Source organism: Pterocles gutturalis, unplaced genomic scaffold (genome assembly GCF_000699245.1).
Source record: "Pterocles gutturalis isolate BGI_N339 unplaced genomic scaffold, ASM69924v1 scaffold540, whole genome shotgun sequence".
In the NCBI taxonomy this organism is placed as follows: Eukaryota; Metazoa; Chordata; class Aves; order Pterocliformes; family Pteroclidae; genus Pterocles; species Pterocles gutturalis.
This window is the reverse complement of record NW_010143104.1, coordinates 58,146-73,473: the sequence shown is the minus strand read 5'-3', so window position 1 is coordinate 73,473 and position 15,328 is coordinate 58,146. Positions and strand designations below refer to the sequence as shown.

General features: G+C 41.3%; 1 protein-coding gene across 1 annotated transcript in view; it reads right to left on the bottom strand.

Moving 5' to 3' along the window:
* The window catches only part of LOC104469867 (dystrobrevin alpha-like), a gene marked incomplete at both ends in the record, with an annotated part of 54,254 nt that overhangs the window by 2,366 nt on the left and 36,560 nt on the right, over window positions 1-15,328 (bottom strand). Inside the window, 6 exons of the mRNA XM_010084586.1 lie at window positions 1,647-1,806; window positions 5,930-5,947; window positions 7,386-7,482; window positions 10,669-10,782; window positions 12,137-12,234; window positions 14,609-14,696. Of these exons, the coding sequence (XP_010082888.1) occupies window positions 1,647-1,806; window positions 5,930-5,947; window positions 7,386-7,482; window positions 10,669-10,782; window positions 12,137-12,234; window positions 14,609-14,696 (575 nt within the window). The remainder of the gene's footprint in view (window positions 1-1,646; window positions 1,807-5,929; window positions 5,948-7,385; window positions 7,483-10,668; window positions 10,783-12,136; window positions 12,235-14,608; window positions 14,697-15,328) is intronic.

Sequence of the window (15,328 nt, the reverse complement as noted above, 5' to 3'; positions counted from 1 at the left end):
ACCATAAATCATGAAAGATTCTTGTGATCTGCATGAAACACTCCTTCCCTAGGAGCAGGCTGCAGGTAACGTGTCCTTAACTCTCCCAAATCCCAAACACAGCTCCTATTGTAGCTGAATAATCAATATATCCCACAGAATCTCTAATCTTCCAGACTGGAGTATTCACAGGAATTGGCAGGATTCGACTGCTGGAGATTCTTTAAAACTGGCTGAATGTACAACAATACATTTTAAAAAAATCCCAACATCCTGAAGAGTTTTTTTTTCTAATATATCCATTAGCAAATGGTTTCTAGAATGTAAATTAAAGTCGTTAATCTCCCTCTTACACACACACACACACAGAGACAGTCATTCCCTTTCTAAAGTCTTATCAATTTTGTATCTCTGAACTACTGCAAACACTATGAAAGAGAAAAAAAAACAAAGAGAAACCATGCTTTAACCATGGCATATCTGCATTATACACACACAGACACACACACACATATATATATAGGCAGACCTCAGTGCAGCACAGAACAGAGCTGTAAAATCTCAGCCCACCCTCCCCTCACAAAGCCATATGTCAAGATGTGACAGAACGGCTGGCTGGAAGTTCTTTAGGTTTGACCTTCCCATCTAGAGAATATGGTAAATAATGACATAAAGCTAGATATTTATCAAATGCAGCAGTTTTTGAATGTGATCGCTTACCTTTTTATATTGCTTTTTCTCATGAACAGAGCACATTTATATACTTGAAAAGCATCTGCCTGAGGCAGCCTTAGTATTATTTATGGATATTTTATCGCGGCCACTACATTATTTCTCTTACTCTTAGAAACTGTCCTATAATTTAATCTGTGGCCTTAGAATTCAACACAGTTCGCGATTTGTTGTTACTTGACAAAAGAGTGGAAAGAGGAGTGAGAAACACGGTGCAGCCTACGGCAGTTTTCTGGAAATGCAAAGGAAGGCTTTGCCTAGACTTCCAGACTCTATTCCTGTCTAGTCTGGAACCTTCTCAGAGGCTCAAATCAAAAGGACAAGGGACAAGTTGCATCAAGGGACGTTCCAATCAGATACAAGGACAAAAAGTTACACGGTAAGCATGGTCAAACACTGGAACAGAGGCTGTGGAAAACGCATGCCAGGAGCCATCCAGAACTCAACCGGTAAAGGTCCTGAGTGGTCTGCCCTCACTTTGAAGCCCTCTTTCGTGGAGCAGGAGGACATGGTGACTTGCAAGAGCCCTTTCTACCTGAACTAATTCCATGATTGCATCACTTACTCCTAGCAAAGTCCTTATTTAAAATGAAACACACTGACAACACCTTGCTGAGGTCAATACCAATTTTTCTTCCCGTTAACAGATCCGTGATAACTGGTCTGACCATTATGCATCAAAATTCCCTCTTACCACAACATCCGCTAATTGGCATCATTGTCTAGTTTCTGCTTACCTGCTTGCTTTGACAGCAGTCTGATGGCTGACAACGTTGATTTTCAATGGAAAAACACAGTTGTTGCAATTTTTTTGTTTTGTTTGTTTTGTTTCATTGCATGAAACTCGGAAGCTCAAGTTCATTTAGTCATTAACCACAACACATAACTATTCTTCAGTCTCCGAGTACCTCAGGCAACCTATTAATGAGTCTTACTTTGTGCAAAGGCTTCCTGCACATCTCCTCCCACTCCGGTCAGAGAGTCCTGAGGTGCGTGGGTTGGGGTGGAGCAGGCAGAGGCAGACCTGATGGGCATTGGAATTGGTCGACTGATAGTGTGGCTGGGTGAGGAACGTGGGGAGCCCGCCCCTTGAGTCTGCAAAACAATCACAAGGGGTTAAACAGGTCTTGGCAAGAGCCCTCGTCTGCTGTTCTTGTCACCCATCCCTCAACTTAAAGGCATCATGCTGTTTGCAGATCAGTTGGGTCATGTTAATTTTGCTAAAAGAAATACACTGAAGTCAGTTGTTAGCAGACAGCAACACTCTGGTGTAGAAAAAACAGTAAGCAGGAAAACACGAGTCAAGATCTGACTTCCTTTAAGCATGGGAAAATGTCAGGCAGTAAAACTAAAAAAAAAAAATCCAAGTTAATAAACAGCAAATTACAGACCTCTCTGTACTCTTCCCTCTCTCACTGGCCCAGTTCACATGCATGTTTGAGAAAATATAACCCATCCAGGCTGTGAGAAGGGGAAAGAGATGCTGGCACCGACGTGGCTTTCAGCCTGGGCAAGGGACTGAAACAGCCCCTTTCATCAAAGCGCTGCCACGAGAGCTGATCACAGCCGAGCTGTCTGCCTCCCTGCAGGAGAAGTTCACGGTACATGCAACCTCTCAGTCACATCAAGTCTGACACTCACAATAAGTAACATAGCTTTCTGCTCGTTATTCGGAGCTAGAGAACTATTTTAAGCCACTACTAAATCATACACTATTAAATTTTTCGCTCTACGGGATATACTCAGGCACTCCCAAAACACTGTAGGGATAGGGCAATATAAATTCCTGCTATGGGTTCAGCTGCTGGAAGTGAAAATGTTTTCACACCAGTCAGATAAAATGTCATGCTGTTAGCACCTCACAGTTAGCATCACTTCGCTGAATTTCAAGCAGACTTTACAAAATAGCCACTTTTACAAACACAGCTGGGTGAGTCATACCAAGAGACACAGTGCCCTCCTTATCCACTGTTTCAAAACCTCTGGGAACATGTGTCCACGTAAGGAAAAACAAATGCTGGAGCCTACACCAACCTGCACACGGCTTTTGACAGAAAACCCGTGTTTGGTAGATGCCAAGGATAGAGGTGGCTTGAGTGCTGTTAAATGGGAACTGCAGCACATGCCCCTGGCGGTTTACAGGGAAAAGTAACCTGAGGGCTGGTGTTTCCCTCACCTGGCGTTTATTTTGAGAATTCAGAAGGATTTCTTAACTCCTCCCATGCCATTTCTTTTGATTCCTGCAGTGGCTGCCACTGAAGCCCTGATACGGTTTGACAAATATGTTCTAAAAAAGAACAGGAGGAGTGCAGCATTGCCCTTGAGATTTTTATGAATTCCTGCCTCGGACCATAAATAATGTATCAGAATACTAAGCTATTTGTTCTTTTCTCCTATCACCCCTTTCTAAGAGACATTATCACCAGAGAGACATCAAGGGTAAATTAAGTTTATGAGGAATAAGCACATTACTGACGGCAGAATGGAGGATTTAATACTTATAATTTCTTTAATGATCAGTTTTAGAACACTTAAATGATGGATGAAAGGGAAGTCAAATATATAACAGCCAGATGCTCTCCTGTTTCTGGAATCATCTGTACCCACTGTAGTGGAAATGAAGGTCTCTAGTCCTCCAGAGGCAGGGCACAGAGCAACCTGGAGATGCTCCAAGGTCCTTGGAGGTCACACCGCCTGCACATCAGGCAGGGAAACTGGGAGCTACAGCTAACTCCTTTCATGCCCCGGGGCATGTTTCATCCTCTGTGAAACAAATTTGTGAAAGAATTTCTGCTTCCCAGCTCCCTCTTTCGCTCGCCCTTTTTCCTCAGCTCCCCTCTGCCTTTGATCTTGGTTCTGGGGAACACCAACAACAGTGGGAACTTTCAGAGGAGATGAGGAAAAAACGGACAAAATTCACTTCCTATAGTCAAGTCACATTTAAGGAATGAACTTCAGAATAGGCATTTTATTTACTAAAAATAACAGCTGCCTGCCAGTACTTCTTCACTGGAATTTTCCCACAAGAGAAATGTAAAAGCTGCTGCACAGCAGTGGTTATCCTTGTGTCTGCTGTGCAGCTATGACCGAGCTCTTGTGTTCATGACAAACAGTGCTCTCCTCTGTAGCTTTCAGTGTTGGAACAAACTGTTGGGGAAGCACAGGGAGATGAAGCATTTGGAGTCCCCTGTCCAGTAAAAAAACTCCTCTCTTTTTCTAGTATTTAGGTAGGATCAGGCAGAACTGATGAACAGCAAGTTGAGATAGGAGGATATTAGGCAGTGCCTGATTTCAGAAAGGCAAACACTTTCATTATATTTTACTCATCTAGATCCACCTCAGCCTAAGTTTGTGGGAATAGAGTGCTATTAGGATTGGGTTCCTGCTCATAACCATCAGGAGAAACATGGTTTTCACAGGCTAAAGCTAAAACGACCTGAAACTTGCTATGACAATCTGTAGTGACTTCTTGGTAATCTCAGCAGAGAAATCAAGCACCGAGTTACTCCCACACCTCGGCAGCCCCACCAGCTGAGGACTAAGGTGTGCTGAAAGGGGAGCTCCCACAGCCACCACGGATATGGGGATGGCTTCAGCTTCTTTGTTGTACTTGGCTGCAGCTATCGATGTTCTCGTGCCTTCTAGGAAAACGTCTATGTCTTTTATTTAGTTCCCTAGTCAGCCTGCTATGGATTTTAAGTTAACTCTTGCTAGGCAGGGAAAGATTCCCCTCTATCAAACGTCACGCATGCTCAGGATAAAATGTTTGAAATGGAAACTGGCTTTACAGGAGCTTTAGCCCATTGCTCCCTCTGCCGGAACTGAACTGGGATGACATATGGGGAGCCTCATCAAACGACAGCCTCATCAAACGACACAGATGTGAAGAACTCATTATCCTTTTTCAAGGAAGGGCAGTAGAGAAATAGAAAGTCCATAAGCATTAGATGAATTGCCAGGCTGCTCATTCCAATTGAATTCCTCCAGAAATTAATTTAATCCGGTTTCTCTCAACAGATCATGAAATGGCACAGTGTAATGGGGATCATTTCATGGAAAATGTGAGAGTAATTCCTTAGCGTCATCACCTGCTATTCAGTGAGGCCATTACTCTCAGAAAAAAAAAAAAATCATATCTCATAATAGTCTGAAAATGTGCTTTCACTTACACTGTCCAGTGAACATTTTATATGGTAGAGAAACTCTTGTCACATTGGAAACTTCGCTTTTGTGAATGGAAGATCCTTTAATACTGTTATGCAGAATCAAAAAGATAGCCCTTACATGGAGGTAATGTTTGATCAGCTTTTTTTTTTTTTTTTTTTTTTTTTGGTGCAACAGATTGATGCTCTACAAAAATTAGCCAAAATGTTAGTTTTATGAAGGTGAACATTACCTACAAACTCTGCATGCTCTACCATAGCCGTAACACATCAGACCTGTGGCTGTGCTTCTGCTGATGAAAGCAAGAGGAAGTGTGTTTTATTGGAATGAAACATTTTTTATTGGACTCATAAATCAGACTGCTGTCTGAAAAGTGCTTTTTTTTTAGCCTAATATTTTTCCAAGATCCATTTCAACACTAAAAAGCTCCAAAACAGTTAAATCTTCTAAAATTTACCATTAGTAATATAAATACTTGCCTTTTTTGATCTAGCTGGTAGAAGCTATTTAGAAACTAAATTATTTTCCTGAAGACTCATGAAACTGTTAATATCAGTTTTGTGACTGATACTAACTGATAACACTGATAAAGTGACTTTAAAAGATGTGCACACCATGCCCTGACTTTTTCTGGATAAAGTGGGATTTCAAACTCATTGTCCTGGTCTAATTTAAAGTCAGTTATATTTTTCTTAAAGTTCTAAAATTCTCATTACATTTTCAGAATGTTATCTATGGTAGAAGTGTTCTTTATTTCATATTCCAGGTTGGTTTCACTACATTTGGGTGGTGGTTTCCATATTTTACATGTTCTTATTTAGAGGAGTGAGAAAAAGATCAAGACTCCTTGTAGGCATGACTCACTTTCCAGAGGGCTAAGAGGTTTAATTGTGAAAATGCAAGATACTTGAAAAAATGTGTGAAAGAATTGCAAAATATTAAATTTGGTCAAAAGAACACACACACATTTCAAGCAAAGGAAGTAAAATAAATCACAGGAACACAATCACATGTAGGAGTTAGTGAGCCCTCCAATAAGGAGGTAATTTACTACCTGTTTCAATTCTTCTTCCTAAAGAAAAAGAGGATCAGCACATGAGATTAGCCAGGATATAAGTGAAGAACAGAAAACAAAGCCAAATTTGGAGTACAGGGTTAAAGCTACAGCTGAGACAGTTGTGACCAGGTCATGGTCCCACCTCTGCACACTTTGAAACACCTGCAAAGCATGCAGAAAGCTACTATAACTTCCTACCCCAAATTCTCTTTGTCCAGGCAGTGCAATTACAGCAGGCAGCCCTGACTGCTTGTTGTAGCATTGCAGCATTTCATAGGTAGGGTGAAAAGTATCCTGTCTACTCTCAGCTCCCAAAAATCTACTGGCTACTTGGCTGGCTCTGCTGGTCTGGTGCCACCGCTTCCTGCATGGTGGCTGCAGAAGCCTGTGCCCGAGGAGATGACATACAGGGTCAAACTCATCCTTTGCTGCAAATACATGTTGCTAAATGGATCCCAGTGGAATTCTTTCTGCTTTTATCAGAGCCATATTTGACCCAAGTTGCACTGAATTTCCACGCACTCATTTTATCTGGCACGGCCAACAACAAAACAGATCCCAATGGTATTCAGAGCACTTTCTTCCAATGTCAATTTCTGGCATCATCTGTCCTGAGGCACATCAGGTAAATAGGCCTGCACTCTGCAAATACAGATATATTTTCTATCTTACCATACTCTGTCTTAAAAATGGACATGCTTTTTGATACCTTACTTTTTAACTGAGATCCTTTGTTGAGGCAAGTTTCATCCATTTAACAAGGGCTTGTTTCTGTACTTATGAAAATGACCATGTGTTGTTGGGGAAGCATCTCTAAGATCAGAGAGTCAGATGTGGTTGTCAAATGGCATGTCTGACAGAACTAGCAGGTGAATAGTCAACAAGCTAGTAAAAACAATTTTATACTGTCAGCTGGAGTAGATAATAGCAGTTGTTTTCCCCACAGTTATTAGTTATCTCATTTTATGTGTTGTTTTGTTTATTTTCTCATTTTGCATTTGATGTCCTCAACAGAGAAAACTCTAACAACACCTGAAACCGGACCACAAAATATTTTGTGTTTGGACATTGATGAATGGTTGATTCAGAGATTGCCAGCCTGAAGTTTTGAGATGCAGCCAAATCTGCAAATGAGCAAAACAGGACTGTAGTGTACCAGGCTGCAGTATTATTCAAAGGATTGTATTAATTCTTCAATAGTTTGGAGCTGTCTCTAAGGTTCCATCCACTTAGCAGGAGGTGACAATGATGATGTGTTATTGCAGGAACAACATTATTTGAAACCCCTGAACTGAAAAACCAAAGCAAAAAACAGAAAGGGAAGGAAACAAAGCCAAGTTTTTATGGGTGGAAATAGTCAAGTTCTGCAGAATTCTGTGGTCATCTCTCCTCCCTCTCCTCTCTTGCTTCACTCTGCCTTTTCTCCTTGGTGGTATCAAGGGGAGCTCCTTACCTTCAGCAGTTTCATGAGGCCTTCTAACTGAACCATAAGCTCCCTCCGGCTTTCCTGGAGAGCAGACATCCTCTGTTCCAGCTCATCCTTCCGCTGTCTGAGAAACAAGCAGATCTGATCAGAGCTTACCCCTCACAGCATCAGCACCTTTTAACTGCATTGTTTCCCCAGCCTGACTGATGTGTATACCTATAGATTGCAGGAAAGCAAACACACTGTATGAATCCAGCATAGTGCTCAGAAACAGGGTGACATGAAAGCTGGGGAGTCCCCTTGCACTGAACACAGTGATTAGGAAAAAGACAGACACTGACACAGAGCCTTCTCCAAATACGGTTCAAACAAATTTGTGTTATATTCCCTTGTGGGAATGCCTGGCAGTTTTTTGTCTTTGGATCTCTAGTCAATAACCTCACTAGCTATCAGGAGAAATCAAAGCCATGCCCTGAAGGACAGGAAATTACAGCAAGGGCACTGAACAGACTGAGATGAGAGAAGCTAAGAGAGTTCAGAAATTCAGCCAGAAAACCACAGCGACCTGTTTTTGTTTCTATCTTTTTCTGGAAGCAAGACTATCACACAGTGGAAATATAACTGCTTGGAAATAGCTCTTTGGACTCCAGAGTCCCAGTGCTGGTCCTACGACAGGGTGCATACTGAGCCACTCCAAGGTGACAGCCAGTTTGTGCCCACAGAAACGCGAGCAGCTTTGATTCTGCACAGCTCCGCTGCACAGGATGGGGGTTCAGCACTGGCACATGTTCAATCACTAAATTGTGTGAGAGGTCCCCACATAAATACAAAACAGAATTTTTGCCTCCTGGAAGCTATGATGTAATTAATAACATTACTGTTGAAAAATATTCATATTTTACACTACTGTGTTGCAAATAACATGAAACCACTATGTCTTTAGCCCTGTACTACCTGCAAAATATGACAATTTAATCCTAAATGAAAAAGCACCAGAGTCAACAAGACTAAGTGTATTTCCTATATTTAGGAAAATACGAAACACTGATTTTGAGCTTCCTCTGGAGCAGTTACTGATATAAACAACACTGATTTCTACAGGATTGCTCATGTGTGCACCTATATAATAGGATCAGATAGTAACACTGCCAAGTTGTATTTACTCCTCTGGAGAATTAATCTATTTTCTGCTCCAAATTGTCTATGCTGGCTTTTCTTTTCCAGGCATGTAATGGCTGGAAATGCTGTGAACTGTACAAAGGCAACTGAGTTTAAGAAACTGCTAGTAAAAATAAGATACTCTATCCATGTAATTCAAAGTGGCGGGTCCTAGCACAGATCTCTGCTGGGGTTTAGATTCTATGGGGAGACCTAAGGAGCATACAAGGTACAGACCGCTCCCCCGACTCTTCTCCTGCTGTACTCCAGAGCAAGTTCTTGGAACTAATGGGCTTTCCAACCTGTCTCCAAGACAGCCCTGGTAACGTGAAGGAATCCTGTGTTCAGAACCTCATTTCAGTGAGTCTGCAACACTACAGCAGCTAGTGAAAGATGCTGGGACAGGTACCCACAACATAATTTACAGACTCCAGCACTTACATGAACCAAATTGCCCTAGTGCCCCAAAAAACTGTGGGGTGAGAGATGTAAATCAGTGTGGCTCTCTGCGTCCTGCTGTTTTACACATGATATGAACAGCCTCGTGACATCTTAAGTCTAGGAATTTGAGGTCGTGTTGAAATTTCACAGTAAATCAAAAGCCAATCTTTTGCCTTTCAAATGGTAAACGTTTTAGAAGGTATGCAAAGCAGTACAGACCCACAGATTAGAAGTTATTTTCTGACTCTGATACTGCACACTAAATCAGAAAAGGTATATAATGATTGAGGAACTCAGCATCACTGCTCTAGGGACATCCCATGCCAGGAAATGCAAATAAGATTATTATACTTTTAATATGTGTACAAAATTGAAAAGAAGGAAAAAATAAAAAGTCTGTCTGCTAACATTGCATAATAACTTTTTTTTTTAAGGATAATGAATTTTATTTGTCCACTACATAGAAAGCTCATCTCCTAAACCTGCTTAAAATAGACTTTAGGCTTGATGCACAGGAGCTACTTTATTGGTACATTTTATGCAGTGTATGCATTTTCATCACAGTCAGTTTTATATCTCTCACACAATGTCACTTGCCTCTAGATATCTAGGAGTAATTACATACTAAAATCACTCATAGAAATGAAGAAGTTAATTTGTCTTCAGATTGGAAAGCAAATGTAACTATTTGTGAAACAGAAAAATATCTTAGTGTGGAAAACTCAATAATAAAACTATACAGTAAGGAAAAAAATTAACACAATTTCTTCCAGTAATTTCCTTTGGTTATGAATCAGCCCACTAAAATATTACTTGTGTGAGGAACGGCTAAGTGGCCAAAAATGTTCTTTAGTTTTCTCTGCTCTGTGGCGGGGGGAATAACAATCTAGCATCGTTTCACTAGAAAGAAAGTGTTTACACTCTACTTTGTATTCACATGAAGACTGGATTCTCTGTCTGACATTAACTTCAACATTAACCTCAGGACTTGCAGGGAGCCTACAGATCTGGGCCAATGACAATTGTGCTTCTTCAATGCGATTTACATGGCAGTTAGTATATTCATGTAGAGTACCCTAATTACCATGCAGACACATCCATACCAACGCTTTTAGCTTGGTGGGATAACTGGAGGAACGATCCTCTAAATCTTCAGCTGCTGCAGGTGACATTACCCCTCACTTCCCACATGAGAAGGAGGATCATGCTGCACCCTGGTTTTGCACCATGAAGAGAAGTGACCTCTCCTTAAAGTTTGACACATGGGGAAATTTCCAAAAACTAACTTCTAATTCTGGCTGTATTTTCATGTAGCTCTGTATTTACTTTAGTATAAATGAGAAGTCTTTGTAGAAGCATTTGTTCTGACAGAATGACGTTTTTTCCCCATATAATTACCGGCATTTGGACAAGGCTGTGGAGACCTATTCCAAATGACCTGAGGGCCTAACTCTGCAAACACTAATGCACATGCTTAATTTAATGTAGATGAGTAATATGTGAGATTCCTCATGCATGCTGTTTAAAGCATAAGCTTAATTACTTTTAGGACTACAGCCTGCACCAAAAATGGAGAAAAAAATCCACATTGTGTTATTTACTTAAAAAAGCACCCGAAACCGTAAGCCAGGCTTATCTCTTATTTCTTCTTTAACTGAGAATGACTGGCTGGCCCCAGTCATTGCTGGAGGTTTTACTGCTGTGGACTTACCTCAGGAGCCGGAGCTCTGCAAGGAGGGTGGGATTTTGTTGTGCCTTCTCTGGTGTGGGCTGAGACGCTTGCTCATGTTCAAGTCGCAGCCTCTGGATCTCCTGTAGGATTTCTCTTGGGGAGGAGAAGAAGCAGAAGACCACAAGTCAATAATTTTCCCCAAAACCACCTCACTGGACATCGCAACAGGAGAAAAAAGTGTGACCGTATGTAGCTCCTCATCAAGGTGGATAGAATGACTGGGCTCCAACCAACAAAAGAAGCCCTCAGCACTGGGACAGGTTTCTCATGATTTTTTAAAATAAACTTTTAGGATTTCACCATAAAGGGCAATATTTCTTCAAGATCTCCAAGAATCAAGAGGTAGATATCAAATAGCAATATCCTTAATTAAATTGCTCCCTTCTACTTCTTCCCCATGAACATTTCAAGCATCATACGAAATTCACAAAAACTAAAACAATATCTTGCCCCTCTCAAGTATCAGAGAAAATATTTCGCACTTAAAAAAATACTTTTAGCGTAGCTAGAGATGTGACAGCAGTCAACAATTCATGGAGAAGCCCTTTAATAGGACTTGTTATGGCTGGCTTGCCATAGGAGCACTGGCTAATACAAAGCTTTGCAGCAGCAGGTTGAAATCTTTGTAGATTTTTTTCTCTTTCACAACGTGCTGGATAGCAGACAGACAGAAGGCAGCTTCGAACTGTGAAAGACAAATTGAGACTGGAGCTGGTGGCTCGTTACATGGTGACGGAAGACAGTGCAGAGTTTGGAATAGAAAACCATCTGGTCTGGGCTGCCTCTATTTTACAGTCCGGCAGTAAAAGCAGTGCTCCGCTGCCACACATCTCATGGCATCAGGCAGTCTGACACCGAGGGCCAGATCCTCCGCTGCTGACAAACGGGCACCACTCCTTTTAGGCTGGCCTATTTCTCCTGGACACTTTCTCAGTCTTGATTACATTTGTACCTAGTGTCTCATTTGATCAGCAGCCTAACTTGCTGCTAACCTTTCTGCAAACCCTTCCCAGGGCAGACTCTTCTGCAGAGCTTTAATCTTTTTCACAAATAAAAGCAGGGGAGCATAACATTAGCAGTGTGACTGATCCTTTTATCATTTCATGTTATAGTGCTACAGAGAATCCAACTCAAAGTTAATCTGGTCTTGAAACAGGACAAGCACTTTTTTTTTTTTTTAACTCTTAACAGACAGCAGTTGCAAACAGTCAAGTACAGATTGTTATATCATGCAGCTGAACAGTACACTCACTAAAAGCACAGGGTGCCTGGGGATTTCAAAGCTTTTGTCATATTCTGTAGCCCATTTTGTGCCCTGTGCTTTTTGTAGGGGGAGGTGTACGTGCACATTGCACAGAAATAGGTGGTGAAAAATGTATATGATAAACCAAAGAAACATACACAATACATGGGACTGAACAAAACGAGGCACTTTGTAGATGCTTACCGGTTTTTATTTTCAAGCTCTGCAATCAGCTGCCTTTGTTGCTTGTTTGCATCAATGGTGAAGGAGATATCCGATGCCCCTCTCTGCTGACCCTGTTGCTGTTGTAAAAGAGAAGGCTGCACTGAAGGAGGAATAGCCAACATGCACCCACGAGTTCAACACAGATCTGCTCTGTGAAATCTCCTTACAGAAAATGCAGTACCAGCCTTGCCTACACTAAAAAAAGAGCATCCACGTTGTGCTCATACCAGTACAGCTCCATTGCTAGTAAAAGGAGGGTAAGCGCTAGAGTAAACAAAAGTCAGTGTTTACCATCCTGTCATTCATTGCTTCAAGGAGCTTCCTCTGAACCAACTGTAAAAGGCAATGGCACTGGTGCAGGCAGTTGATGTAATATGACTCTTAATTTTGATATTACAGACAAGAGGAATACCCTGAAGCAAAAAACAGTGTTCCTCTCCAAAAAGAAGAGGATGTGTTTCCAGTGCAGTGATGCTTCTTTCTCTTGAAAGTATGGTTTTACGTTCAGTCTGAAAGGTGTTTTTAGTTTTCAGTCTGGCTTTGTGGCCCATTTGGCCAAGTTTTCCTTTCCGTTCTGGTGATACTTCAGGAAAGCTCTTTCCCCAGTCCTTCAGGTACAGCACAACCTTTTTTATCCAATAGAATTAAGTGGTAATGAAACTATTTCTTACCAGGCTAAGCAGTGCTTGCCACCACTTCATTGGACTATGCTCTTTTTTCATGTTCATCAGCAATAACCAAATATTGGTTTGTTAGTTCACACCGTATTTCAGTATCGTATCATTGACAATGCAGAGCAAGACATTTAAAGTTTCACAGCTATCAAAGATACCAATTTATTTCTAACTCCAACCTGAAAAAATTAGACATTAAAAAATACTCTGCTGAGTTACTGCTCTGATCTGAGTGTTTCTCACCATGAGAGCCCCATGGTCCCACAACTCTGGAGCCCAATTTTATGCGATACCAGGCAGCTCCTCCTCCAGGAGGTGACACCTTGCAGGAATGGACCTTCAGAAAGGATGAAGATAGATCTCAGTGCTAACTGTTGTTAGCACTGTCTGCGGGGAAAGGACTATTTACTATTTTTTCTGCTGCAGGTACATTTTGTCACTAACACTCCAACCACAGGAAACCAGAGGAGTGCATAAAGAACTGATACATGCTGGTGGATGTCACAACTGATAGAAGGAACCAGGATCTTTATCCTGAATGCCCAGTGTTATTCATCCATTTAATTCCTTAAAAAAGAATGACCATCAGCAAAGCTTTAAAAACTTCCACTATGCTCCTAATGTGGTGCCACTCTTGTGCTTGGAAAGATTTCTATATACAGAAACCTTCTTTCATCTGTCTCTTTCACTCAAAGAGCACAGACGGATGGCAGAGAGAAATTATTTTCCTCCAAGCTAGCTCTATTTAAAAGCTACTGAAATACTGTTTCCTAAGTTTTCCCCATATCACAGACATGTTACATGCAACTGATTTCTACCAGGTTCTACCCAGAAACATTATTAATGGGAAATCTTGTTCCCATAAGGAATTACTATCCTTCAGAAACAGGACCATCACCTACAAGTTGCCTTAAATTTGAAGCACTGTGTTACACCTCTGGAAGGAATTGATTTGGGCTGGGCTGGCAGCATCTTCACTGCTTTCACTTGGGATGAGTGTGAGTCAATGTTTTCTTTGGTGCTGGATTTCGCCCTTTCAGTTGACCTCGTAGTGTAAATCTCAGTGTGAAAATTTGCTTCCGGGCATGCTGGACCAGCTGCTTTTCACTTAACCATCGTTTATGGTCCCTTGTATCACATGTGCTGAGATGGAAGAAAAGTAACTAGGCTGACCTTATTTGTGCCATTTAAGATTTTATATACTTCAATTAGATTCCTGCTTCATTCTCTCTTATTCCTGAATATAGTTAGTGAGGTTTTAGCCTGTCATCACCTTCTATCTTGGGATACATAGAGCAGAATAATCATTGCTCTGAAATGAAAATGGGAGCCAGGGCTAATGCAGGGGGTCATTACTTTTTTGAAGATCATTCTTTAAAATCCTCAGCACTTAGGGCCCTAGTGGCCGTGATATTTGAACTAAAGAGTAAAATGGATTCACCACCCCATTTTTTCCACTGCAGTAAATCATTAACCTTTAACCAAAGCTAGTCCAGACAATATTTTATAGTCTTTCCTGAGTTCAAGATGTCAGATTCTTTTTGCTGTAATTGTTTAAATACCATTGCATTAGTATATAGATTATATGCATTAGTATGTGTATTCTTTGGTTTAAATGAACTGCATAATTATTACTGAAGCATAACAGGGTCTGATGAAAAAGACAGGGAAAAATAACTCGTTAATCATTAAGACTGTCAGATGTAATTTCCCTGATCTTGCCAAGCCCCTGGAACATGACAGAAGGCAAGTACCTTCCTTTAATTAAAACACTTACTGATGAAGAAGTTTCTGCTGCCAGCCTTGCTGCATACCTGGCGATCAGCTTATGCTCTTCATCCAGGCGACTTGCGCTGTCGAGCACGCTGCTCCGGGTCGGAAGGGAAGGAGGGAAGACATGTTAACACACGGTAAAAATGACCAATGCTCTGTCACACTGTCCACTCACACACCCGCACTACAAAATGTAGAAGCAAAATGTCACCAAATTAACAACGGCGGATGTTAATTGAGCAAAGGGGAGAAATGGGAGGGTAATTTCGCTGGAAGGATCAGTCTAGGGGCCAGGCAGCACCGTCCCTTAGATGGAAACAGCAGCAGTCTTCAGCCCCTGGCCAGGGCCATGCAAGATGCAACACGCAGACTACTTTGTCCAAAGAGGGTTGGGAGGTGGTTAGGATCACCAGCCAGCATTTGTTTTTACTTCTCAGTTTTGTCATATCACCTAGAAGAGTGATTCCTTTGTGGACGATGGATTAGTGGGAACCTCAGTGTTTGTTGAGGTCAATTTTAGAAGCTTTGTCAGATTTGCAACAGAAAACACTATTTAGGACAGTTTTGCACAGTACTTACTAACGTCTCATGAACCACAGTTTGGAACCACTGATCTAGGAATTTATAATGACTTTTTTTTTGTTTTGCTTCTTGAAATTTGTGAGTAAGATTTCAGAGAATCACAATGGTGCACCACTGATCCCAGACTTGGACTGACTTTAAC